General features: G+C 39.8%; 1 protein-coding gene across 5 annotated transcripts in view; it reads left to right on the top strand.

Annotated features, from left to right (window-relative positions):
- Positions 1 to 25,413, top strand: part of Fam118b (family with sequence similarity 118 member B) — a 35,422-nt gene that overhangs the window by 1,272 nt on the left and 8,737 nt on the right. For 3 of the 5 annotated variants that reach the window (XM_048343679.1, XM_048343675.1, XM_048343676.1), the window contains exons 2-4: positions 16,230 to 16,322; positions 19,108 to 19,360; positions 24,362 to 24,589. In XM_048343679.1, coding sequence (XP_048199636.1) covers positions 16,237 to 16,322; positions 19,108 to 19,360; positions 24,362 to 24,589 — 567 coding nt within the window. In that variant the 5' untranslated portion in view covers positions 16,230 to 16,236. Of the gene's footprint in view, positions 1 to 8,018; positions 8,038 to 16,229; positions 16,323 to 19,107; positions 19,361 to 24,361; positions 24,590 to 25,413 lie in introns of those variants that run through there. The other 2 variants (XM_048343677.1, XM_048343680.1) reach the window with 2 other exon arrangements.

Raw genomic sequence — 25,413 nt, 5'->3', positions numbered from 1 at the left:
CAAGGTACTATTCTTTGAATTTGAGTTGATTATGAATTTTGCTGGCCATTATGGACCATTAACAGCTGTTGTCGATCTGTGAGTCCCTTGAAGACTTTTTTTTTTTTTTTTTTTTTTTTTGCCAATCCTGGGTCTTGAACTCAGGGCCTGGGCACTGTCCCTGAGCTGCTTTTTTGCTCAAGGCTAGCACTCTACCATGTGAGCCACAGCGCCACTTGTGGCTTTCTCTGTTTAGGTGGTACTGAGGAATCAAGCCCAGGGCTTCATGCGTGTTAGGCAAGCAGTCTACCACTAAGCCACATTCTGAATCCCCACTTGAAGACATTTTTTTAAAAAATCCTCTGGCCTAAGTAGTAAGCTCAGCCAATATTTGTTAGATTGCTAAAGGGCCTCAGGGATGTGTGAGTTCTCAACTTTCTGTCAGTCTTTGACCTGGAGAATAAAGGTAAGAAATAATGAAGGTAAATGTAAAAATGAATGTAAAGAGTGAGAGAGGCTGGGCGCCAGTGGCTCACACCTGTAATTCTAGCTACTCTGGAGGCTGGGGTCTGAGGATCGCGATTCAGAGCCCCTGCCGGAAAGACCGAGGGACTCTTAATCTCCAATAAACCACTCACAAAACCAGACATGGTGCTGTGGCTCAAGTAGGAGGGTGCTACCTTGAGCTGAAGAGTTTAGGACTGCGTCCAGGCCCAGAGTCCAAGCCCCACGACTGACCAATCAGAGTGAGAGAGAAGGCTTGTGTGTTTCTTTAATATGATAGGTGATTTGAATATAAATGAATAGAATTTGAAAGGAGTTTGGAAAGCACCTGTGTTTTGTGGGGGTGGGAGTGGGGGTGGGTGGTGGTGATGGTGGTAGTTTGCCTCTCCTGCAGATAGAACTATAAAAATTGAGAAATGACAACATAAAATAATTACTGCTTTTTACTAATATGCTCAAGACCGAGGTTATAATTTCACCAAATTATTAATCATCACTTGTTACTTTGTTAAATGAAGAGTTCTGAAATCCAAGAATTCTGAAACTTGGACACTAGGATGTAAATCGAAAGCATTTCATTAATTATGGCCATTTTGGGAGCAGGACTTCCATGGTTGGTGGGGGAATGTTGGGAGAACCAGTTTCTACCTTCATTTTTCTTCACATCATTGAAGAAACAACACTTGTTTTTCCAGAACAGACCTTCTGTGGCAGGCAGGAAACAAAATGAGGGACCAACTCAGATGTCACTGCTTGGGTTTCAGGTTAACTCAAGGTACAAACTATACTGCCTAAAAATAAGAACACTAGTTGCCTCTTTTTTTTTTGTTTTGTTTTGTTTTTCTTGTTAAAACTTGTAAAAGGAATTTGAAGAATTCAGGCTTGTTTTTGTATAATTCTGTGGTGCTAGTTAATGTGGTTGCAGAAGCTACAACTTCCTTAAGTTATGCTGATGAATATAGGCATTTCCTGGTTTGAAGTACAGCTGCTCTGAGTATAATAATTTATGCAAACATCCTGTCTTTCCTTTTTTAATCTGTATATTGCTTCCTGTATATCGTCATTCAATCAATGCTATTTTAAGTTTTCAGTTTTCTGCACCAAACTCACATTGTCTTTCTGGGCGGTGACACCTCTCCTCTGAACTACTAGGAATGAAATTCTGTTAGTGATTCTTCATTGTGTGTTCAAATGTGGCTTATTTTTGGTGTGTCACAATATTTGTCCTCAAAATAGCTATTAGATAAAGAAAAATGTGATTGTTTTTAAAGTTACTTCCTTCTCAGTGCCAGGACACACACACAAAAAACTTGCCATATTATCTCACAAATGTAAACAAGGACTAGATAATAAAGGACAGTGAATTTCACTATCATAAATTAGAGCTTGATTAATCACATACAGTTAAATTGTGGCTCCTCAAGAAATGATTTGCTAGTTGTAGATTAGCCAGAGATCCCGTTTCCCTGAAGAGCAGGAAGTATATTATTTTATGGTTTTAGAGAGATTAAAATGAGCCATTAGCAGAGACTCTCTGAAGGAGTCCTGGGAAGTGCAGTCTTGGGGAACCAGGAAGGCTGAGGATTAGTCCCATTTCAGCTGCTACAAACATAAACAGAATATTTGAGTTTCAGTGTTTTAGTCATCTAACGGCTGATCTTTACAATTTTAGGCTTCTGTGAAGATTTCTCATTGAACATTTATTCCAGTACTTTGGTTTGATTTAACAAGTGGAATTTATTTGACACCTTGCTGATTACTGGGGCTTGAACTCCCAGTCTTATGGTCCGACTTGGCTTTTTTCTCAAGGCTGGTGCTCTACCATTTGAGCCATGCCTCTTCTGCCACCTTTTTGCTGGTTAATTGGAAATAAGAATTTCATGGATTTTTTTTTTCTGCCAGGCTGGCTTTGAACCAGCCATGATCCTCAGCTGTCAGCCTCCTGAGTAGCTAGGATTATAGTAATGAGCCATTGGTGCACAGCTTGACATTTACCTTGAAAGCATTTAGCCTTGGCACAGAGAATCTGCATTCTTCTCCTGTCCCCCAAACTTAACTTTATCCCAGAGATAATATTATAGTTAGAGTTTACTTCATTGAACAGTGTTCATATAAGGCTTAAAATATCCTAAGAGAAGCATGGGAGGGAATGGAGATAGAAAAATAATATGAGAGGATCAAGGTTCCATCTTGTTGGTAGGTCATACAGTTGGCACATATGAGGTCCTGGTTTCAATCCCGGGAGGTAGGAGGGGGAGGAAAAAAATCAGAAAACAGTAGTGTAGACCCTACAGTACTGTAGACCTGTAACATGGATATTGGATTTTATTTGGTCTCAACATACACATACACATAAGGACTATGTGTTATATAACTCCACTGTACTATTGCCTCTCATACATTTACTCAGTTTTTGGGTAAAGATGAAGGAAAGCCCTATGTTTGCCAGACTTTTTTTTTTAATTTTTATTGTCAAACTGATATACAAAGCGGTTACAGTTTCATACGTTTTGCCAGACTTTTTATTTCATAACACAAGTAGAAATAATTGCTATATTATTAAGAAAGCTGGAAGGAGCTGGGAATGTGGCTTAGTGGTAGACTGCTTCCCATGAATGCATGAAGTCCTGGGTTTGATTCCTCAGTACCACATAAAGAGGAAAGGCCAGAAGTGGGGCTGTGGCTCAAGTGGTAGAGTGCTAGCCTTGAGTAAAAAGCAGCTCAGGGACAGTGCCCAGGCCCTGAATTCAAGCCCTAAGACTGGAAACAAAACACAAAACAGTCTCACAGAAGGCTGGGATGTAGCTCAGTGGCAAACGTCCTGGGTTCGATCCCCAGTATCAAAAAAGAAATGACAGAAAAGGAAAAAAGAGAAAGGGAGAAAAAGCTGTAACTGACCCACAGAGAGACAGCTGACCATACACAGCCCCCACCTGGCAGTAGTAAAGGCTGAAGAGTTCTATCACTACATGACCTGTCTCACCATCAGGAAGATAACCATTGCACATTCAAAGCTTTGCCACAATTTTGCCTAGCAATAAAGAGGAATTGCACCATTGGTTATTTTTGTAAATCAGTGTGTAATCTGTTTTGTGTTTATACTAGTTTATATTTAAAGACCATACTGGGGCTTACACAGTTGTCTTCCTAAAAGTATATAAATAGCAGTTTTGTTTTTGTTTTTGTTTTTTGGCCAGTCCTAGGCTGTGAACTCAGGGCCGCACTGTCCCTGGCTTCTTTTTTTTTTTTTTTTTGCTCAAGGCTAGCACTCTGCCACTTGAGCCACAGCGCCACTTCTGGCCATTTTCTGTATATGTGGTGCTGAGGAATCGAACCCAGGGCTTCATCAAGCACTTGCCACTAGGCCATATTCCCAGCCCAGTTTTCCCAGTTTTTAAAGATGAGAAATTCTCTTGCCATTTTTTTGTTTTTGTTTTTGTTTGTTTGTTGTTGTTGTTGTTTTGAGACAAGATCTAACCCTGTAGCCTAAGCTGGTCTTGATATTTTGACCCCAGCAAACTATGAACAATTTTAATTATACATTTAGAGAAGATAATAAATATCCAGAGTCATCTGGGTATGATGTTGCATGCTGGTAATCTCAGCACTCAGGAGGTAGAGGTAGGAAGATTGCAGTCCTAAGCCACCCTAGGCAAAAGCACAAGACTTTCTGAGAAACAAACTAAAAAACAAGATATCCAAAATCAAAGTTCTCCATACAAGGAATATGTAGAATGTGCACTTTTTAAAAGAACTTAAATACTTTTCATTGTGGAAGGAATATACATATATATGTATGTATGTATGTATGTATGTATATTATAAAGAAAATGTTGAAAGTGCCAAAAATAGAATGGTGATGGAGAGGGGAAATCACTCATAATTTGCTTTGCAAATATGTATCACAGTTTTTCTCCAGTCTTTTTAATGTGAGTTTTTTCTCGATTGTGGACATTTTTAGGCCTTTACCAAGGTAGAGAAAATTCTCTAGGAAACTCATGTACCCCCTTAGCCAGCTTCTGCAGTTAGCCAGCACAGAGCCAGTCTTGCTCTGCATCCTTCTCCTCACTATCACTTCCATGATGGTTTTTTTTTTGTTTTTTTTTTTTTTGTTTTTTGGCCAGTCCTGGGCCTTGGACTCAGGGCCTGAGCTCTGTCCCTGGCTTCTTCCCGCTCAAGGCTAGCACTCTGCCACGTGAGCCACAGCGCCGCTTCTGGCCGTTTTTTCTGTATATGTGGTGCTGGGGAATCGAACCTAGGGCCTCGTGTATCCGAGGCAGGCACTCTTGCCACTAGGCTATATCCCCAGCCCCTCCATGATGGTTTTTAATCAAATCCCAGACATGTCATTTATAAACACTTCAGTATCTGTTGGTAAAAGGACAATACCATTACCACAATAAGTAGTAACTAGATTTTCCTGTTCAACTCTTTTTCTTTTCTTTTTAACAGATGAATTTGAATTGAGATCCAAGAAAGAACCACTAACAATGCATACCCTTTAATTAGAAGAATAGTACCAAATGAGACTGCATAAGAGGCATGAGGTCTGTGAACCTCACAGGTGATAGAGCAGGGGTAGGGGGGTAAGGATTTGCATGTTGTAGTCAGACAGATTGGGTGGGCCTCAGATCCTAGCTCCACCGCTTAGCTGTAGAACCATAATGTGGGTTGCTTAACCTCTCTCACTTTAGTATTTTTTTTAGCTTTGATTTTCTTTTGGTGGTGGTGGTGGTGGTCATAGAGCTTGAACTCAAGGCCTGGTGCTCTCCCTGTGTTCTTTTGTTCAAGGCTAGTGCTGATGAGTCTCACCGACTTTCCTGTCCAGGCTGGCTTTGAACCACAATCTTTAGATCTCAGCCTCCTGAATAGCTAGAATTACAGGTGTGAGCCACCAGTGCCTGGCCTTGTTTTCTTTTGTTTTTGTGGTTTTGAGCCAGTTCTCACTATGTAGCCCAAGCTGGCCTTGAACTCAAAATCCTCCTGCCTCAAGTCTCCCAAATGCTGGAATTAAAAGTATGTACCATATGGGTCAGCTCTAGAATATTTATTATTAATTTGTTTAATTATTTTATTATAGGGATCAAACCCAGGTCCTTGTCCAAGCTAAGTATATACTGTATATGCTACTATGCTAGTAAGCTACACCTTGGCCTACTTTAATTTTTTTGTGGTACTGGGATTTGAACTCAGGACCTTGCACTTGCTAAGGTATGTATTTCACCACTTTGAGCCCTTGTTTCCTTTAATTATTTTTCAGGTAAGTTCTCATGGTTTTGCCCAGGACCAGCCTCAGACTTTCTACCCACAGCCTATCTGCAACCTCCTCCCAAGGACATGTTCCACCATGCCTGTCCAGTTTATTGGTTGAGTTGGTATCTGGCTAACTTTCTTCCCTAGACTAGCCTTCTTCTGTATGTCTGCTACTGAGTAGGTAGGATTACAGGCGTGAGCCCAAGTGGCTGTGTATGTAGTTTTAAAAGTCAAATAATATTGGGGGGGCTGGGAATATGGCCTAGTGGCAAGAGTGCTTGCCTCATCATATACATGAAGCCCTAGGTTTGATTCCCCAGCACCACATATATAGAAAATGGCCAGAAGTGGCTCTCTGGCTCAAGTGAGTGAGTGCTCAGGCCCTGAGTCCAAGGCCCAGGACTGGCAAAAAAGAAAAAAAAATTCAAATAATATTGAAAGGCTTATAATGAAAAAAGTTCCCTCTGCCCTCCCTTCTTTAGAAGCAACCACTCAGTTATTTTCCTCTTGCATAATCTTTCTATTTACAATTCGTTTGGTATACATTGTTTCTTTTTTCTCCCAGGTTGGGTTTACAGAGGTCCTGATCTGGGTTTAGTTCATCCATTCACCACTTCCCTGCCTTTCCCTCACATAGTTATATTGTAATCTTTGGCTAAAACAGTCAGCTTTTATGTAGTCACATTTCTGCCAAACAGTGTTCCTGTTGAGCCATATGATTCTTCCAGCTGTCTTTTTATGTTTAAGTTCGCCTGTGACTGTTTTGCTTGCACCTACTGTTAAGTTTTTCCCATATGTGCCAATACATTGGTTACAGTCGTATCAGTAACATTGTATATGAGCTCAGCTGTTGGTGTGTCACATGTTTGTTCCTTTGAGTTGGGCCTCTTCATCCTACCTTTACCCCTGCCCTTCTCCTTACATTCTTTTTTTTTTTTTTTTTTTTTTTTTTTTGGCCAGTCCTGGGCCTTGGACTCAGGGCCTGAGCACTGTCCCTGGCTTCTTCGCGCTCAAGGCTAGCACTCTGCCACTTGAGCCACAGCGCCGCTTCTGGCCGTTTTCTGTATATGTGGTGCTGGGGAATCGAACCTAGGGCCTCGTGTATCCGAGGCAGGCACTCTTGCCACTAGGCTATATCCCCAGTCCCTCTCCTTACATTCTTGAAGCACATAATTTCCTGACAGTCATTTCAGTGACTCATTAACATATCATTGTTTAATAATTTTGGAAGGTTATAGAATCGAAGGTTTGAGTTGAGTTGCCCTCAGTCTATTTTAAGACATTGTTTGCTCTTCTGTCTTTGTTATTTTTAATTGCTCTACAGATATAGTGGTTCAGATCCTTTTTATGTGACCTTGTTTGAAGTGTTTTCTTTTCTCCCTTCCTGGAAACTGAGGATGTGGGCAAGGCCTCTTGTTCTATGGCTTCGTGTTGGTGTACAGTCTTGTAGGTCTTTCTTCATCTGAGGTTCTTTCATTCATGTCCTTTGTTGTTGTTGTTGTTGTTATTTTGCTAGTCCTAGGGCTTGAACTCAGGGCCTGGGCACTATCCCTGAGCTGCATTTGCTCAAGACTAGCACCGTACCACTTGAGCCACAGTGCCACTTGTGGCTTTTCTGTGTATGTCGTGCTGAGGAATCGAGCCCAGGGCTTCATGTATGCTAGGCAAGCACTCTACCAGTAAGCTACATTCCAAGCTTCATGTCCTTTGTTCCCACTTTTCTCCCATCCTTTCTTTTTTAATGATCCTTTTTTTTTTTCTTAAATAATATCCCTTCTTTTTTTTTTTTTTTTTTTTTTTTTTTTTTTGGCCAGTCATGGGCCTTGGACTCAGGGCCTGAGCACTGTCCCTGGCTTCTTCCCTCTCAAGGCTAGCACTCTGCCACTTGAGCCACAGCGCCGCTTCTGGCCGTTTTCTGTATATGTGGTGCTGGGGAATCGAACCTAGGGCCTCGTGTATCCGAGGCAGGCACTCTTGCCACTAGGCTATATCCCCAGCCCAATCCCTTCTTGTTGCATGGATGTGATAAGCCCCCTGTAATAGTTTAGATTTTCTTTGCTGTCTCTATTGGCTCCATTTCTTCCAAGTGATGGAGGAGCTTTGGCCTGTAATTGTCTGCCTGGGTATATCTTGCCACAGTGACTGCTCTCCTTCAAGTCTGAGCTAAGAATGAATTGCTAGGAGTGATGAGGAGGGGAAAGGTAGAAGGGAAGAGGGTGGAAGAACCTTGAGAACCTTCTATTTTTAGGGAATGGACAGAAGATCTTCCACTTAGAGAAGTGGGAAGGAAACCAGGAAAAGGTGAGATAATATGGAGTCACTAGAAGGTAAAGGAAGATAAACACCAACACAGCTTCACTGAATTTTGCCCTCAGGGTTTCATTCTCTCCATGCTTTCCTTGATCTACCTCCATCACAAATGTTATCTCCTCAATATCTCATGTGTACTTGCTAAACTTGGTACTGACATGTTATATAACAGGTACTTGTTTACAATACTTTCCCCTAAGAAAATAAACTTGGCAAGGACATAGATCTCTTACTGGTCTTTGGTGAGATGCATTGTGTCTTAACAAGTTAGTCTCTGTACTTAGTCTCATGTCTTCCATGTAATAGCCAGGTGACCTCTAGCAAGCTGCTTAACATTGGTGTGCTTTAGTTGTCTTATCCAGGGTGTTTACATATGCAATGATAATGGATTTTACTTCATCAGAGAGGGAATGTTTCTGAATAGTTGGGCATAATATAAATGCTGTGTAATGTTTGGGGAGATGAGTTGTACGCAGTAATTGTAATATTCTTACCATAGTGCCTAACATTTAAAGGTCTTTGAACATGGAAGTTCAACAACTTGTGACTAATGTGATCCCTATCATTTTAAACTCCACAAACATAGCATATATCAAGGTCAGACCTTAGGAAAACCATACACCGGAAGTGAACTGATTTGAGTGCATATAGCTTTGTTTCCTAAAAACACATGGGTAGACTTTCAATACTAAGTCCTATGTGATCTTAGTTTTGCCTCGTGTAGTTGAGAAGGAGAAAACAGAAAGATAAAGAAGACTCCTCCAAAGCAGGTGAGCAGTTTTATGTGTATAGATAAACATTTGCTTCCAACAGGTGAGTGGTGGATGTCAGCTGTGGAAGACACTTTATGTGAAAATGGTAAAACTGTCCATTCATCCTGATGTTTAACAGCCCAGAAAATTAGACATACCAATTGATCTCTTAGATGTAACTCATGGTGGATGCACCTTCATTGAATCAGCAAACACTTTAACATTTACTGTGCTGTGTAAACATTTGCTCACTGAGTAATAGAAACCAGGCTAGAATTGTCAGTAAAACAGACACTATACTTACCCTAAAAGAGCTCTTTTTCTTTTGGGAGAGGGCAGCAACTACAAGGGTTGAGAGATGCTTGTAAATACAGTGCTAAAATATAGGTGTGGTGCTTTAGAAGAAGAGGAAAGAAACTTCAGCCTACTGAGGTCACATTTGAACTGAGCCTAGGGAAGGAGGAGAGACATGACCGATGGCCAACGCTGGATCATGCCAGGTCTTAGAGCCATGAAAAGGAATTTAATTTTATTAAACATCCTGAGAAATCATGGAAAGGATCTTAAATCATTATGTAACCCAGTTTGTGTCATGACATCTCTTGCTGCTCAGTAAGCTTGTCTTTTTTAGATGGATTGGTGAGAGAAGAAAAATTGTCTTCACTGGACATGGTGGAGCCAGATAAGATGACCCAGGCTCTACATAGTAAAACCCTGTCTCTAAAACCAAGAATAAAACCAAACAAAAACTGTTTTCTTAGCCCTAAATACTAATGTCTTTGAGTCTTTTGCCAGATAATGTTCTTTTAAGAATCCACCCTTAAAAATCAGTTTATACTGGAGATACATGAAACCTGAGTTATCAAAATAAAGTGATTCCTTTGTCAAATGTTCAGTTAGTGCCAGATGGTGGTCTTGAAGCCTCAAGTCTGAAGTCCTATTTTTGCCTGCTGAGTCAGATTACCTTCTCTATTAGAACCATTGACACACATGAAAAATGATAGTCTGAGTGTTGATTTACTTGCATGCACAGCTTTCCCATTTGATCCATTTAAAAGCTAAAATAGCCTCTTATGGTCTTTGCTACATTAAAAGCAGTAACGGGATATTTCTCTTTTTCACCACACTTTTTTTCCCTTCTTTTCCTCTACTTGGTACATAAAAAATATTTTGGTTCAGTATTTTTAGTCTCCTTCCTTAGCAACATGTCCCGTTGTCTTCAGGATATCCCTCTCAGAAGCTCCGCAGGAGGGAAAGCAGTTACAAAAAAGTTGTCATTCTTTGCGCGGTAACACCATTCTCCTCAGTCGCCAATGTGTACTTGATCGTTTAATCTGGAAGTTCCATTATTTCTTCCAGTTTTGTTCCCGCTGTGTGATATGTTACATTTCATAATTGAAAATGATCCATAGAAGCCACGGCTGAGCTTCTGATCCTGAAATATCAGTATGGCCTATTTGGGTACTTTCATTCAGTGGCCAACTAGAATTTGGTTTCTACTTTTCAGTTCATGTGTTTCTGAAATCCTGCTTCTGGTGAGGCTCTTCTCATATTGTTGAGATATATAGGTAATTTGCTGGCAAAATGGAAGAGTCAGTGACATCAGTATAGCACTTTATCAGTAATAAATTAAAGCAACTTTTTTGAGAAATAGGTTTAGATAGATATATCCGATAGGAGCTCAAAGGTGTCAGGCACCCTTAAAGATAAAAGTAGGAGTCCATTAAGTTAACCATTGGTAGAGGAAATATTTCAAGCATGAGGTACATAGAATAATCAAATCCTTGCACAGCTAGACATCATTCCCATCTCTGTATGTGACTTTGAAGGAGAAAATGCTAAGCTTGCTTTATATACTGACAGGAACAGCTGCAGTCTACAACATGAAGTGAATTCACCCAAACAAGATATTCTTTTTCATTTTCTTCATTACCATCAAGTGGTAGCTTGTTCTCTGGTAATTCCTTATACAGGATACTTTTTCCTTCCTCCACAGCTGGCTAAAAATCAGATGTGTTGACTTCAGTCCAGAAACCACAGCTAGAGAAGGGTTTGGTTTCTCCAGTCATAGGATGGATATCTTTTCCTTTAAAATTTTTTTTTAACCCCTTTCTATGTTTTTGCTAGAGAAATAAGCCTTTTTTTTTTTTTCTTTGCTGGTCCTGGGGCTTGAACTCAGGGTCTGGGCACTGTCCCTGAGCTTCTTTGTGCTTAAAGTCAGCACTCTAACTCTAAGCCAGAACACCACTTCCGGCTTCTTCTGAGTATATTGGAGATAAGAGTCTCACAGACTTTCCTGTCAAGCCTGGTGTGTCCACCCATGGTCCTCAGATCTCATCCTCCTGAGGAGCTAGCTACCAGTACAGGCATGAGCCAGAGAAATAAGCCATTTTTATTACAGTTACTGTTTTGTTTTTCAAATAGAAGTTGAGAGGCTTAGTTTAGATAGAACTGCTTTATTTGCTTTCAGTTTTTTTGTTTGTTTTTTTAGTGGCACTGAGGATTGAACTCAGGGCCTCGGGCTTGCTGGACAAGCCCTTTCCCATTCTGATCCACTCCTCCAGTCCACAGCTGATCTTTTTTGAAGCCAGAAATTTACCACCCTTTCAAGCATGTATAGATATTTTATGTCCTGGCAAAAATCCTAAAAACAGCTTTTCTATGTGATTTTTTTTTTCCTATCTAGCAGTCTACCACAGTATATTATTCCAAGTTCCTTCTGGCATGCTACTTGCTGGAGCTGAATACTGTCCACTGGATGCCCAAGAGAGAGATATCCTCCGTCAGAATGGGGAAAATGTCTGGAACATTCCTCAGATTCTCAAGTAGAAGAGTGAAATTTTGCCCTCTGTGCTAGCATGAAGATGCTATGGAAGCAAGAGCCGCTGCCATTCTCTGATGGTTTCAGATCTCAGGTCCTCTATATGTGCAGATTTTTCTCCCAACCCTTTCCCTTGTTCCTTGTTGGATTTTCCTTGGAGACTTACCTTGATTTTGTCTTAGCATCATATTTCCTGCTACACTGACAGTTTTTAAAGTATGTGTTCTAGCTTGTGTGAAGATCTTGGCCTTAAATTTTTTTGTTCACGACATTGTAGTTGCTTTTCTCAGCATTTACTGAGTATCTGACTTTCATTTTGTTGTACTGTTAGCCATGAAGGATTTCTCTTTAGGAAGTGACCTCAGAGTGGGGTTCTTTGCTGACTCACAGTCTGGAGATAGACAGACAGGTGATTACTGGTTTCAGGCAGGTGAAGAAGGGGAAAGGGGCCGTTGTCCCAGGCAGACCTAACATTCCAGGCTTTTGACAGTTATAAATGGGCAATGATTCTCTTTGGCTACTTCCTGCTGGCAAAGGGCGTGGACATTAGGGGTAGAAGTGGGAGGTTGTTATCTGGTCTGGGAGAAGGCAGAAAGCAGTAACTATTCCTTGGTGGTGGAGTAATGAAGACACTGCCACAGGTAGTGTCTTTGTTTTCCTATGGCAGAAGATTTTCAGTTTCTGTTATACAGAGCAAGCCTACTGAAATGAAACCTCAGTAGCGATCATGTAAAGGGATTTACATATGGGCTAGTTGGTGCAAGTTAGGAAATCTGTTATATCTCCACAGTTATCTTTGAAGCTCTTTGGCAGTTATGAATATCATTCATGGTAAATACCAAATGTGTGTGTTTGAGGGGGTGTCCCTAAAAACATTACTGTAGAAGGAATAAAATATGATTTATTTGATATGCCACTGGGGTGTATATATGTAAGATAGTATCGTGTGAAACATCCTTTGAACCTAGTCTGTGAGAAAACAGAATGATTATAAGTTGAGATATGATGTGGGCATAGAAAATTACTTCTCAATCCGTTCCTAAGTAACGGAACATTCCACACAGGAGCTTTGTACTTCTGCAATTTTCGTAAATTATAGTGGATTTAGTGGGCTTTCAGAAGAGTAGACACGGTAGGAAAATCAAAGCAGGAAGTTGAGTATTCAATATTAGTCATCAAGATTTGACCACTGGAGGCTGGGAATGTGGCCTTGTGGTAGAGTGCTTACCTAGCATACATGAAGCCCTGGGTTTGATTCCTTAGCACCACATATACAGAAGAAGCCAGAGGTGGTACTGTGGCTCAAGTGGTAGAGTGCTAGCCTTGAGCAAAAAGAAGCCAGGGACAGTGCTCAGGACCAGAGTTCAAGCCCCAGGACTGGCAAAAAAATAATAATTAGACCACTGGTCAGAAATATAGTCCAACAAAAATGACCATGCATATTTCCCAGGATAAAAATAATAGGATGCTTCTGGAGTTCAGGTAATTAGTGGTGCTTGCTACCAGAGAAAGTAGGTTCATTCACCTTGAGGGACTGCTATGAGTACATGCCTTGATAATGCCTAATTAAGACCTAGTTTTTTTTTGTTTGTTTGTTTTTTGCCAGTCCTGGGCCTTGGACTCAGGGCCTGAGCACTGTCCCTGGCTTCTTTTTGCTCAAGGCTAGCACTCTGCCACTTGAGCCACAGTGCCACTTCTGGCCATTTTCTGTATATGTGGTGCTGGGGAATTGAACCCAGGGCTTCATGTATACAAGGCAAGCACTCTTTCCACTAGGCCATATCCCCAGGCCAAGACCTAGTTTTGATCTAAGCAGTGTGTACAGTGATTTCAAGTACATCCGCTTTAAGAGAACGCTGCTGCTGTGTGTGTGTGCATGCGCATGCTTTTGGAAGTTTTGAAGCTTTTTTTTTTAACTGAAAAGCTAACTCTTAAGAATATTTTTAGTTAGTAATAGTGTAACTAATAGCATGGTCTTGGGAATGAAAGTTTTTCATGGTTTAAATTCTGGCACTATTAAGTACCAGTGCCTCAGTTTTCTCATCTGTAAAATAATGTCATAACACTGGTTGAGAATCCCTTATCTAAAATGTCAGAAGTGTTGCAGGTTTCAGCTTTTCTTGGATTTTGAAATCTGTGTATGTATGTGGGAGATAGGAGATATCTTTGGACATAAGATCCAAGTCTAAACACAAAATTAGTTTATGTGTCATATACAGCCTGAAGGCAGTGTCATATAATACTTTCAGTGCACCTACATTTTGCTATAACCAACCACATGAAGTTAAGTGTGAAATTTTCCACTCATGGCACCTTGTCACTGCTCAGCATGTTTCAGATTTTGGATTTTGAGGGTAGAGGTAGCCAACCCATAGTTCCTAATAAAGTTATAGAGAATAAAGGAATAAATATAAATGATGTGTGGTAATGGTAAGTACTATAAAAAAAGGTTTTGGAACAAACTGGTTTAGTAGTTGAGCACTAAGTTCTGAAGATGTCTTTTTTCAAAGTTAAAATTAACTTCCCTTTACATTTTTGTTTTCTGTTTCCCACATAATGTTTTTATTTAAGCATAATTTATTTACATGTTATAAGCTTTTCCTAATGTAATTATAAATAATATCCCCAAACTGATTAATCTGTTAACCATACTTTGATCACAAGGCTTCCTTCTAGAATATAGACTCTTAAGCAGGAAATTACTTCACATAAATTAAAATTTTTATAAAAATATTTTAGTTATGAATAAATCCTGACTACTGGAATTAGCAAACTAGAAAGCTGTTAGACTATTGTGTACATACACTTAATGAAAAGAAGAATGGTGTGATGGCATAATTGACTACTTATTGAATATTAATAGTGTATTTATACCAAGATAGATGGGTTCTAGGAAAACTGTGTTTTATTCAAGTGTTTCCTTTTTGATGTATTATAAGAATGTCCTGGAGCTGGGCTCAGTGGTACACATTTGTAATCCCAGAGAACAGAGGTAGGAGGATTGTGTGAAGCCATCCCAAGCAAAAGAGCAAGACTGTCTGAAAAACAAGTGAAAAGCCAAAGGCCAAAGAATGGAGGACATTGTTCAAATGGTTGAGTACTTGCCCAACAAGTTGAAGGCCCTGAGCCCCGAGTTCAATCCCCACTACCACTTTAAAAGGACAAAAAAAGGTTCTCCTGGAGCTTCTGGTTCAGTATTTTAGTGTGTGTACTTAATATGTGCTTTTTAAAAGTCAACTTCATGTTAAAGAATCTACAGTATCCTTTTAACAAGCATGTCATACAGTGGAGTTAAATCATTTAAATGATTTGTTTTCTCATGAGGCCTGGCTTTCTCCCCAAACATTGCTAGTCAAATATTTGACCAGAGAGTGTTCATTTCCTAATGCTTAGTATTTTATGATTTTTTTGATTTTTTTATTTTCCAAATAGTTATAATATCAAAGCAGGATTCTATTATGAGCTAGGATATAAGGTGAGGCACTGAGCCTTCTGTTTAACCAGAAAAAAGTAAGTTCAGCAAACTTTTTCAAAAACCTTTTTTTTCTGATTCTAGGGCTTAAACTCAAGGCCTGAGCACTGCCCCTGAGCTTCTTTTTACCCAACGCTAGCACTCTGACTTGAGCATGACACACCACTTCCAGCTTTTTCTAAGTTGTTTATTGAAAATTAGCATCTCACAGACTTTCTTGCCCAGGCTGGCTTTGAACTGTAATCCTCAGATCTCAGCCTCCTGAGTAGTTAGGATTATAGGCATGAGCCACTGGCGCCTGGCTTTCAAAACATTTTCTAATAGTAAACTTGCAATCATTATTAGTAATTTTGTTCTTCCTGGAACATGATAAAATATCCTGAACTCTGTATATTGTCTTCTCCATGGTATCTGTTTAAAATATCGATTGCTAGTATCAATTCTTAGATTTGGAATGTTTATTAAGGTTCCAAACAGTTCTTTGTAGTAACTTTTGTTATTCCAGTGCTTGAACCTAATTGGCCATTTTTTTCGTACGTCTTTGAATGTTTAATAGCCTTTTCCACCTATCACAGTGACTTGATTTAATATCTCCTCCAGGTTTAGCTGCCTGGGAGGATATAGTTGCTTGGTAACAAGCAATGTCTTAACAATAAGCAAACTAGTATTGCTTATCCTTAACCCAGTGGTTTCGTCACCTGAGAATAAATGGATAATTGGGAGTTCCTAGCACTCTTGTCCATGGGTTGGTTTTCCTCCCCTAAGTATCCCCAAACCCATCTCCTATGAGAGCATCACAGGTATTTCTTAAGCTCCACAGAATGATGGCCATTAACAGACAACAGGTGACATGGTTGTTTTGCTAGGAGGTTGGGGGGAAACTTCTGAAACAGAAGCAGCAAGATGGCATTGTAGAGCACCAAAGTCCTCTCATTTGACGTTCATCTCTTTTAGATTGATTTAATTTGATTCTTTAAGTTTGGAATACCTGCTAATAAATACGTTGCTGTTAAGCAGAGGACAGTACTAAAATACCTTTAAAGTGTTTATAGCTTATTAAAACTGTTTAATGTATTGCTATTTCAAATGGTATAACTTACAGTTCTAATCATGGTACGTGGTGTCTAATCTATTTTAGAAACTGGATGGCTTCTACAGGGAGCCAGGCCTCTGATATAGACGAGATTTTTGGATTCTTCAGTGATGGCGAACCCCCCACCAAAAAGCCCAGGTAAACAAGAGAAAGAGAATCAGAGGAACATAAAAAATTACCATTAGTGGGAGGTAAAGAAAAATAATGAACTTTCACTAATGAACTTTGACTTGCATTGGAAAAAATATTTTCATTTTGAATTTCTGTTTGGTGAAGGTAATATATGTTTTAAAAGTCTTTACTGAGCTGGGCGCCATTGACTCATGCCTATAATCCTAGCTCCTCAGGAGGCGGAGATCTGAGGATTGAGATTAAAAGCCAGCTGGGGCAGGAAAGTCTGTGAGACTCTTATCTCCAGTGAACTACCAAAAAGTCAGAATTAGAGTGTGGTTCAAAGTAGTAGAGCACCAACCTTGAGGGCAAAAGCTCAGAGACAGTGCCCAGGCCCTGAGTTCAAGCTCCACAACCGATTTTTGAAAGAAGCATTGCTTTAGTCAGGTGTCAGTGGCTCACACCTATAATCCTACCTACTCACACTAATGTGGCAGTGGAGTAGTGTGTGGTGAAGTCATAGATTTCATGATCTAATGATCTTCTGAAAGCCTCACCCCTGAGCATTGCAGCATTGGGAAATAAGCCTTGACAGCCTAGATCCAAACCACAGTAGTAGTTTGTATTAATTATATGACCTCATTTTCTTTGCTAAGTAGAAGCTGAAAGATCGTTTTATTGTCAGTAACCTGAAATTTCACAACGATATGTCCTCATACAAATCTAGATACTGCAGCTCTTTGAAGCAGGCTACCAGTAATTTCATTTTGAAGAAACAGTCTTGTGTTTAATATTTGATACTTGCTATTATAATTTTTTCCTGTCATTGTAGACTATATTTCAGATGTTGGGCCTTCTGAATTAAGTCTTCAGTTTTCTTACATGTTTCTTAATTCTTTCCATCTCTTATTTTAAAATTCTTTTTCCCCTTTAGTTTTAGCTTGTGGATTTTTCATTTCTGGTTTTCTTTTTTTTTTTCAATTTTTGTTTTTATATCTGTTGGATTTTTTGAGACAGAATCTTGCTGTGTACCTCAGGCTGACTTCAAACTCTCTCTGCCCTCCTACGTCAGCCTCCTGAGAACCACTCCTGGCTTACATTTCTAATTTCTAAGAAGTCTTTTTGTCTGTGGATACAATTTTTTAAATTATATGTAAAGATACTGGGGTTCCCCCCCCCCTTTTACTGTAGTCTTACTTCCTCCAAATTCCTCTTTACCTGCTTATTTCTTTTTGTGTAACTCTTGGGGTAGGAAACTTTTCTCAAATGTAAACTGATTGTTGTTTGCTAATACTTAAGAGAAAACATTAAAAAGCTAGTTTGGTGGGTAATAGGTTTTCTTCCAGGTATCAAAAATGATACCCAGCTTTACAGTTAAGGAACTCACTCTTGTTGGAAGCCATGGGTCTCTTTTCCCCTGAAGAGGAAATCTGATTAGATTCAGATTTTTCACAAATTTTTCTGCCCAGGCTAGCTTCAAACCTTGATCCTCAAATCTCAGTCTCCTCCATAGCTAGGATTACAAGCATGAGCCACCAGCGCCTGGCTGCAATTCTTTTTTTTTTTTTTGCCAGTCCTGGGCCTTGGACTCAGGGCCTGAGCACTGTCCCTGGCTTCTTTTTGCTCAAGGCTAGCACTCTGCCACTTGAGCCACAGTGCCACTTCTGGCCATTTTCTATATATGTGGTGCTGGGGAATCAAACCCAGGACTTCATGTATACAAGGCAAGCACTCTTGCCACTAGGCCATATTCCCAGCCCCTGCAATTCTTAATTAGAAAAAAACTACAGTTCAAGCATACATACCTATACATAGCTAAAAACAAAAAGGCTGAGAGTGTAGCTCAGCGGTAGAGTGCTTAGAGTGTTTGAGGCCCAGAGTTTGATCTCTAGTATTGGGGGGGGGGGGGGGGGAGTCAAATAATACAGTAGTCATAAAATGATTATTATTTGGAAATAGATAGAAAAGTAATTTCTTGGGTGGTAGGGAGCCTGCCACCAGCAGAAATTAAAATGAAGGAACTCCTTTTAACCAAGTACTTTAAAACAGTCTCTAGATGAAAGGGGAGTGAGGAACAGAAGTTCAAACTTTGCCCATGCATGCTGCCATCAGTGTTCCAGAGAGAGCTCTGCCTGTGGTGAGGAAGGGATGTTTTCACTGTTGGGTCCTATCCTTTGTTTATTTGGATAGGAGATTCCAGAATCCTGATGATCATTGTTCTTTTTTCTTTTTCTTTTTTTGCCTGAGGATATCTAGAACATTGTTCATCAATCTCAAGCTCAATTTTATCTTAGCAATGCTTAACAAAATTTGGAGTTAAAATGTTTTATTTGCTTTCTTGTTGCACATTTTTCAACAACAGGAACTTAAATTTGCATGGGGATCTTTTTTTCTCTTTCTGGAATACAAAGCAAACATGGTCTTTTGAAATTTTATATTGATTTAAAATGTGATTTAGTTGATAGAACTAATCTGAGCTTTCATACATTTGGACCTTTACCTAATATGCATGGGGTTTTTTTTAGGTTGAGAGGAACTATGAAAAAAAGTTGATTTTAAGATTTTTTTTCCTTTTTTTAGGATTCCAGAAATAAGTTTATTACTTTGTTTTCCAGCACAAATCGTACAGCACTTTGCTCTTTGTTTTGCTTAAGCTCCTTTGGAGAAGTATCAGAAGCTAGTATGTGTATCCCCACACCTCTGAAAGTTAACACGTTGCTTAGTGACAGCTGACTACAACTTGAATCACGCAGATTTTCCACGTGCTCACATGTATAGGAGGTGCCAATCCTCATATGTTTTGCTTTTTCAGGAAGCTGCTTCCGAGCTTGAAAACTAAGAAGCCCCGGGAACTTGTGCTGGTGATTGGAACAGGCATCAGTGCTGCAGTCGCGCCTCAGGTTCCAGCCCTGAAATCTTGGAAGGGGTTAATTCAGGCTTTGTTGGATGCTGCCATTGATTTTGATCTTTTAGAAGATGAGGAAAGCAAAAAGTTTCAGAAATGTCTCCATGAAGATAAGAATCTTGTCCATGTTGCCCATGACCTTATTCAGAAACTCTCTCCTGTGAGTACTACTACCCTGTGCACCATGGCCTTTGAGATTTCCTAAAATCATGACTAGCATGCTGAATATACTAGGGATCTTCCTTTAAAACTTGTAGATTTGTGTAACATTTGGCTCTTCTGCAAACTATTAATGGACCCTTTTCAGGGTAATTAACTTGACCTTATTTCTGTGTGTGTGTGTGTGTGTGATCACTTTCATATGTACAGAATTAGTACCCATTTTCACTACATTTTGGATTTTTCTGTGTTCACTACTACAAAGTATAGTCCCTTGGAGATTGTTTTTATGAAACAAAACAAATTTTTAATGTTCTTTTTAGAGGTAATTCAATATTTAAAGGAATTTTATCTTGTTGTATCAAACTGAAGTAGACAAAGGACTTGAATGTCTTGCTTTGCCTTAAATTATTGAAAATTAGCTGGGCACTGGTGCCTCACACAGGTAATCCTAGTTCCTCAGGAGGCTGAGATCTGAGAATCTTGACTCAGAGCCAGCTTAGGCAGATAAATCCGAGGGACTCATATCCAATTACCCATCAAAAAGCTAGAAGTGGGAGCTGGGGATATGGCCTAGTGGCAAGAGTGCTTGCCTCGTATACATGAGGCCCTGGGTTCAATTCCCCAGCACCACATATACAGAAAATGGCCAGAAGTGGCACTGTGGCTCAAGTGGCAGAGTGCTAGCCTTGAGCAAAAAGAAGCCAGGAACAGTGCTCAGGCCCTGAGTCCAAGCCCCAGGACTGGCCAAAAAAAAAAAAAAAAAAAAAAGCTAGAAGTGGATCTATGACTCAAGTGGTAGAGTGCTAGACTTGAATAAAAAAGCTAAGGGACAGCACCTAAGCTTTCAGCACCTAAGTTCAAGCCCTACTACTGCAACCAAACCAAAAACATGGAAATCAGAATTCAGTTGTGCTGGAAGAGGTAGTGGTGGTACACGTACAGCTGGGAGGCTGAGGAAGGAGGAAAATGAGTACTAATTCATTAATGAATATTAGCTTATTTTCAAATGAATCCCCTGTGGTAAAAAACATTTTTATTAAATTAATTGTTTTCTAAAACAAAAATGAATAAGAAGTAGATGATGGTGGCTCAAGCCTCCAATCCTAGCTGCTAAGGAGGCTCAATATTTGAGCCAGCCCGGGAAGAAAAGACCAAGAGACTCCATTTCCAGTTAACCACCAAAATACCAGCCTGAAGGCCTGGATCAAGCTATGAGCAAGAAAGTGACTGAGAGCACAAGGCTCCAAGTTCCCGCCCCAATTACTGTTGCACACACACAAAAATGTATATAGTGGAAAAAGTTCAGCTTACAACTAAAACATTCATAAATTTTGCCTCAAGACAGCCACCAATGTGCAGCTGAAATGCTTTATGTGCATTTTTGTTTGTTCACAAGTCAAGAGTCAAGGTTAACATAATTAATCATTTTTACTTCTTCATAAGAACATTTTAAAAAGTCATTTTTGTTGGCACTGAGGTTTAACTTCTAGACTTCATGCTCATTAGGCTCATTACTGCACACCTCCAGCTATTAAGGATAGTCTTAAGTTCACTGGCTTTTCCCTGACAAGTCTTTGGTAGTGAAGATGCAGTAACGATGGCCTGGTTGGCTCCTTCTTGTTTTATGTGAAAACACCAAATTTTAACCACAGTTGCCCTTGCACCATTGATGTAAATGTCAACACCTATTAGTTGACAAGTATTGTCAACATTATTATGAAAATACTTTTGACTTTGTAGACACCTCCCACCCCAGGTCTGTGGAGATAGATATAGGATCTCTATGGGTTCATATCAAGAAAACAGAGAACTCTAACAGTAACATGGTAACTTAACTGGCCTATCTACTGACCCAGTTTCATGTAATAGAAAAGTGACATGGATTTGGGGCAAAGAGCTTAAGTGTCTGAATCAGAATGATCCTGCCATTTAAAACTGGAACTCTGGGCAAATCACTTAACCTTTCAGCATGTGTCTTGTACCTGTAGACCTGGATGGGTATTGGGGAACTACAGCTGTACTAGAGCACTAGTCACTGGATCAGACACTGTAACCTGAAAGAATGATAGGAGTACCCCAAGTAAATGTACTAGAAACCTTAGGAAAAGAGCCAGGAGGCTTTTGTTTGCATTTCTCTTTTCCTCTGTGTGGAACTAGAAAGATGAGCTAGCTACAAGGTGAAGGAACTGAAACTGAAGGCTGGGGCCTCAGTGCTGTTGGGAGTGAGTGGGAAAGGTCCTCAGAAGTTGCATGGGAGTTGGATACTTCCTTTTGACTTCTGACCCCTCTGTTCATGTTTTCATTCTTTTGCCAGTCCTCACTGAGGCTTCTGGTGGGAAATTGAGTTCTAGGGTCACGTGCCCTAAGAAAAACACTTTCAAATCTGAGGAAATCAGTGCTACTGAAAAAGCTTCATTCCTTCCTGTTGATGTTAACATTAGAGACTGAATGATTTATGGAAATACTAATAAAAGATACGTAGCTAAAATGAGTGCTACAGGATTTTATATCCAAGTTTTTTCCCTTTGTATTTCTTTTCTTAGAAAAAAGAAAATGTATTCTAGGGTACACTCCTGGACATCTTTGTCTTCTAGGCCTTTTTATCTGTGTGCTAAGTAATTAGACTGATGTTGACAATGTGTGTATATATGAGTCAGGTACAAAATACTTACAAAACACAGGTTCTTACTAGGAAGAACAGGAAAGTCATTGTATTGAATTTGAAACAATTTTCCTTTTGGGGATTTTTTAGGGGAGTGGCACATTGAGTAGCCCACTTGAGTCCTATCTCTAGCTCAGTTTTGCTTTTTTTCAAGTAACTATTCTAAATAGATTAAGACACACAGATAACTTAAAAGAATGCAGAGGTTAACTCAATATTGAGACATCTTCCACCCATGCATTTGTAGTATTTTTCTACCCACACCTACCTGCCATAAATTATTTTTGTCTGTATATGTGTGTCTGTGTCTGAATCCTTCCAGTGTTTCTTTTTACAAATGTAAGCAGGACTGTGTTTAATCGGTCCTTACTGCCTCTCCCAACTCAAAAAGATAGCAATCTAGACAGAACTGTTTTATATATTTTACCTAACAGTTTTATATAACAACAGCACTTAGGAGGGTGAGACAGGAAAATGCATCAGTAGACCATTTGCTGCTGTACAAATCATGGAGTGTAAACAAATTAACATCACTACATCAACACAAGATGGTTGATACAGTTGTATGGGATCACTAGTGTATATAGTTTGTCATTGACCAAAACATTATACAGCACATGACTTATTTATGTATATTCGTGGTAAGCTAAGAAAGCAGTTATTTCACTAAACTATATATTTAAAAAATAGTCCATTTCAGGCCATATATGGTGACTCATGCCTGTAATCCTAGTTACTTAGGAGGGTAAGATCAGGAAGATAGCAATTCAAGGCCAGCTCAAGCAAAATGTTTTGAAACCCCATCTCAGTCACTAAAAGCTAGGCATGTGGTACATGTCTGTCATCTTAGCTGTGTGGAAAGCATAGAGGGATTGCAGTATATGAGAGAGAGAACTACTCTATTTGATTAGTGTATGGTATAGGTCAGTGGTAGAACCAGCATGCACAAGGCCCTGGGTTTGATTTCCAGTACTGCAAAACAAACCAATAAACAATTACAATATGGAATTGTTCGTGTGTGTGTGTGTTCGTGTGTTCGTGTGTTCCCACGTGCGCACAGGTGCTCATGTGCTTAGTTTTTCACTTGAAGCTGGTTCTCTACCACTTGAGCCACGTACCTTCACTCCCAGCTTTTTGTGCATTAGCTGGAGATGAGTGTCTTGGATCTGTCTGCCCAACCTGGCTTTAAACTGGAATCCTTAGATCTCAGACTCCTAAGCAACTAGGATTACAGATGGGAGCCACTGGAGAGCCACTGGGGCTCAGCAAAAATGTTGTTTCGATTGTAAGGTATTTATAATAACTTTTATGTGTACTAGGTATTTTTCCTAGAAAACTTGTGATCAATTTGCTAAATTAGGCCAGGAAAAACCAAGCAGAAAAATGTTAAATAGTTTGTGAATAAAGTCTCATCTCTTAGCTGTGCTGATTTTCTTTTATAAAAAATGTCTACCTAGGAGCTGGGAATGTGGCCTATTGGTAGAGTGCTTGCCTAGCATGCATGAAACCCTGGGTTCGATTCCTCATCACCACATACACAGAAAAAGCCTGAAGTGGCTCTGTGGCTCAACTGGTAGAGCACTAGCCTTTAGCAAAAAGGAGCCAGGGATAGTGCTTAGGCCCTGAGTTCAAGCCCCAAGACTGGCCCAAAAAAAAAGAAAAAAAAAGTCTACCTAAGCCATATGCTGGTAGACTCACTTCTGTAATTCTAGCTACTGAGGAGACTGAGATCTGGGGACAGTGGTCCAAAGCCAGCCCAGGCAGGAAACCCTGTGAGACTCTTATCTCCAACTAACTACCAAAAATACTAGAAGTAACCCAGGCACCGGTCGTTCATGCCTGTAATCCTAGCTACTCAGGAAGCTGAGATCTGAGGATCACAGTTCAAAGCCAGCCAGAGCAGGAAAGTCCTTAAGACTCTTATCTCCAATTAACCAGAAAACCAGAAGTAGCACTGTGGCTCAAGTGGTAGAGTGCTAGCCTTGAGCTGAAGAGCTCAGGGACAGCACCCAGAGTTCAAGCCTTGCTACCTACAAAAAAAAACCCAAAAAAAAACAAAAACCCAGAGGGACAGTGCCCAGGACCACCACCACCCCCTAAATAAAGTCTACTTAGAAACCTTATACTTATTTGCCTAAGATGGAACAGTATCAATCACTTAGTCTGTATAGACATTTTGCTCAGCATATATCATCCCATTTTATTGCAGTCCTGTGAACATGATCATGTTTATCCTTTAAGCACAAAATATTCTCCAAAATTTTTATTACTGTATCTAAAACAAATGGCCTGCCAGAGCACCTTGGATTAATTTTTTTCTTTCAAATCCCTCCCCAGCGTACCAGTAATGTTCGATCTACATTTTTCAAAGACTGTTTATATGAAGTATTTGATGACCTAGAGTCAAAGATGGAAGATTCTGGAAAACAGCTACTGCAGTCAGTTCTCCACTTGATGGAAAATGGGGCCCTAGTACTAACTACAAATTTTGATAATCTCCTGGAACTGTATGCAGCAGACCAGGGAAAACAGCTTGAGTCCCTTGACCTTACTGATGAGAAAAAGGTAAAAACATAAAGCACTATCTCTTCTTGAGCTAGTGGGTTGCATCTTCATCAAAAGCTGCTTGCTATGTTGGTATTCATGTAGCACAAAAAAAGAGGTCTTAATTTCCTTGATTTTGTGGGTGTTTGGTTTTTTTAAGATTAAAATCAATGTAGAGTACACAGATCTTAAAAGTGTGCATCTGTGAGTTTTGACAGCTTACCCTACTTTTAAAAGCAAGATAAGAGGAAGTTGTTTGGAATATAAGATCTCTTAAGCACTTAAGAATATCAAGTGATATTAACATTTTCTAGAAATGTCTGAAAACTACTTTATGATGGTTGGAAAAGGAAGTTCTAAACCACCTGACAGCTTGAGGGTTGAGAGTGGCCTTCAGTAGAAGGCCACTTCAGTAGCAGACTTTTCTAAACATAGTCTGTGCTTTGCCTAAGCCATCTGCCATAATCCTGATGTTTTTATTTGTCAGCTGTTCAAGATGAATCCTTAATTTTTATTCTGTACTTTGTTTTCTACCTGCCTTTGTGTCCATCTTAGTACCCAGCTAAATAGTCGGAGTAGATAAATGATTCACCCACTAACATTCATTGCCACAGTCCTGCCTCAGCCAGAATAGTACCTAAAATATCAGTTCTGTGGTTTTGCTGGCAAGGAAGCTAGGTATTTTTGTGTTTTTTTGGGGGGGGGGTTGTGGGGAGGGAAAGAAAGAGGGGTATGCCAGTACTGTGGCTTAAGCTCAGGGCCTAGGCATTATCTTTAGCTTTTTTACTCAAAGCAAGCATTCTGCCACTTGAGCCACTGCTCCAGTTCCAGCTTTTTTGGTCATT

The sequence above is a fragment of the Perognathus longimembris genome, chromosome 3 (assembly GCF_023159225.1).
Source record: "Perognathus longimembris pacificus isolate PPM17 chromosome 3, ASM2315922v1, whole genome shotgun sequence".
NCBI classification, from domain to species: Eukaryota; Metazoa; Chordata; class Mammalia; order Rodentia; family Heteromyidae; genus Perognathus; species Perognathus longimembris.
This window is presented reverse-complemented; position numbering and strand designations above follow the sequence as displayed.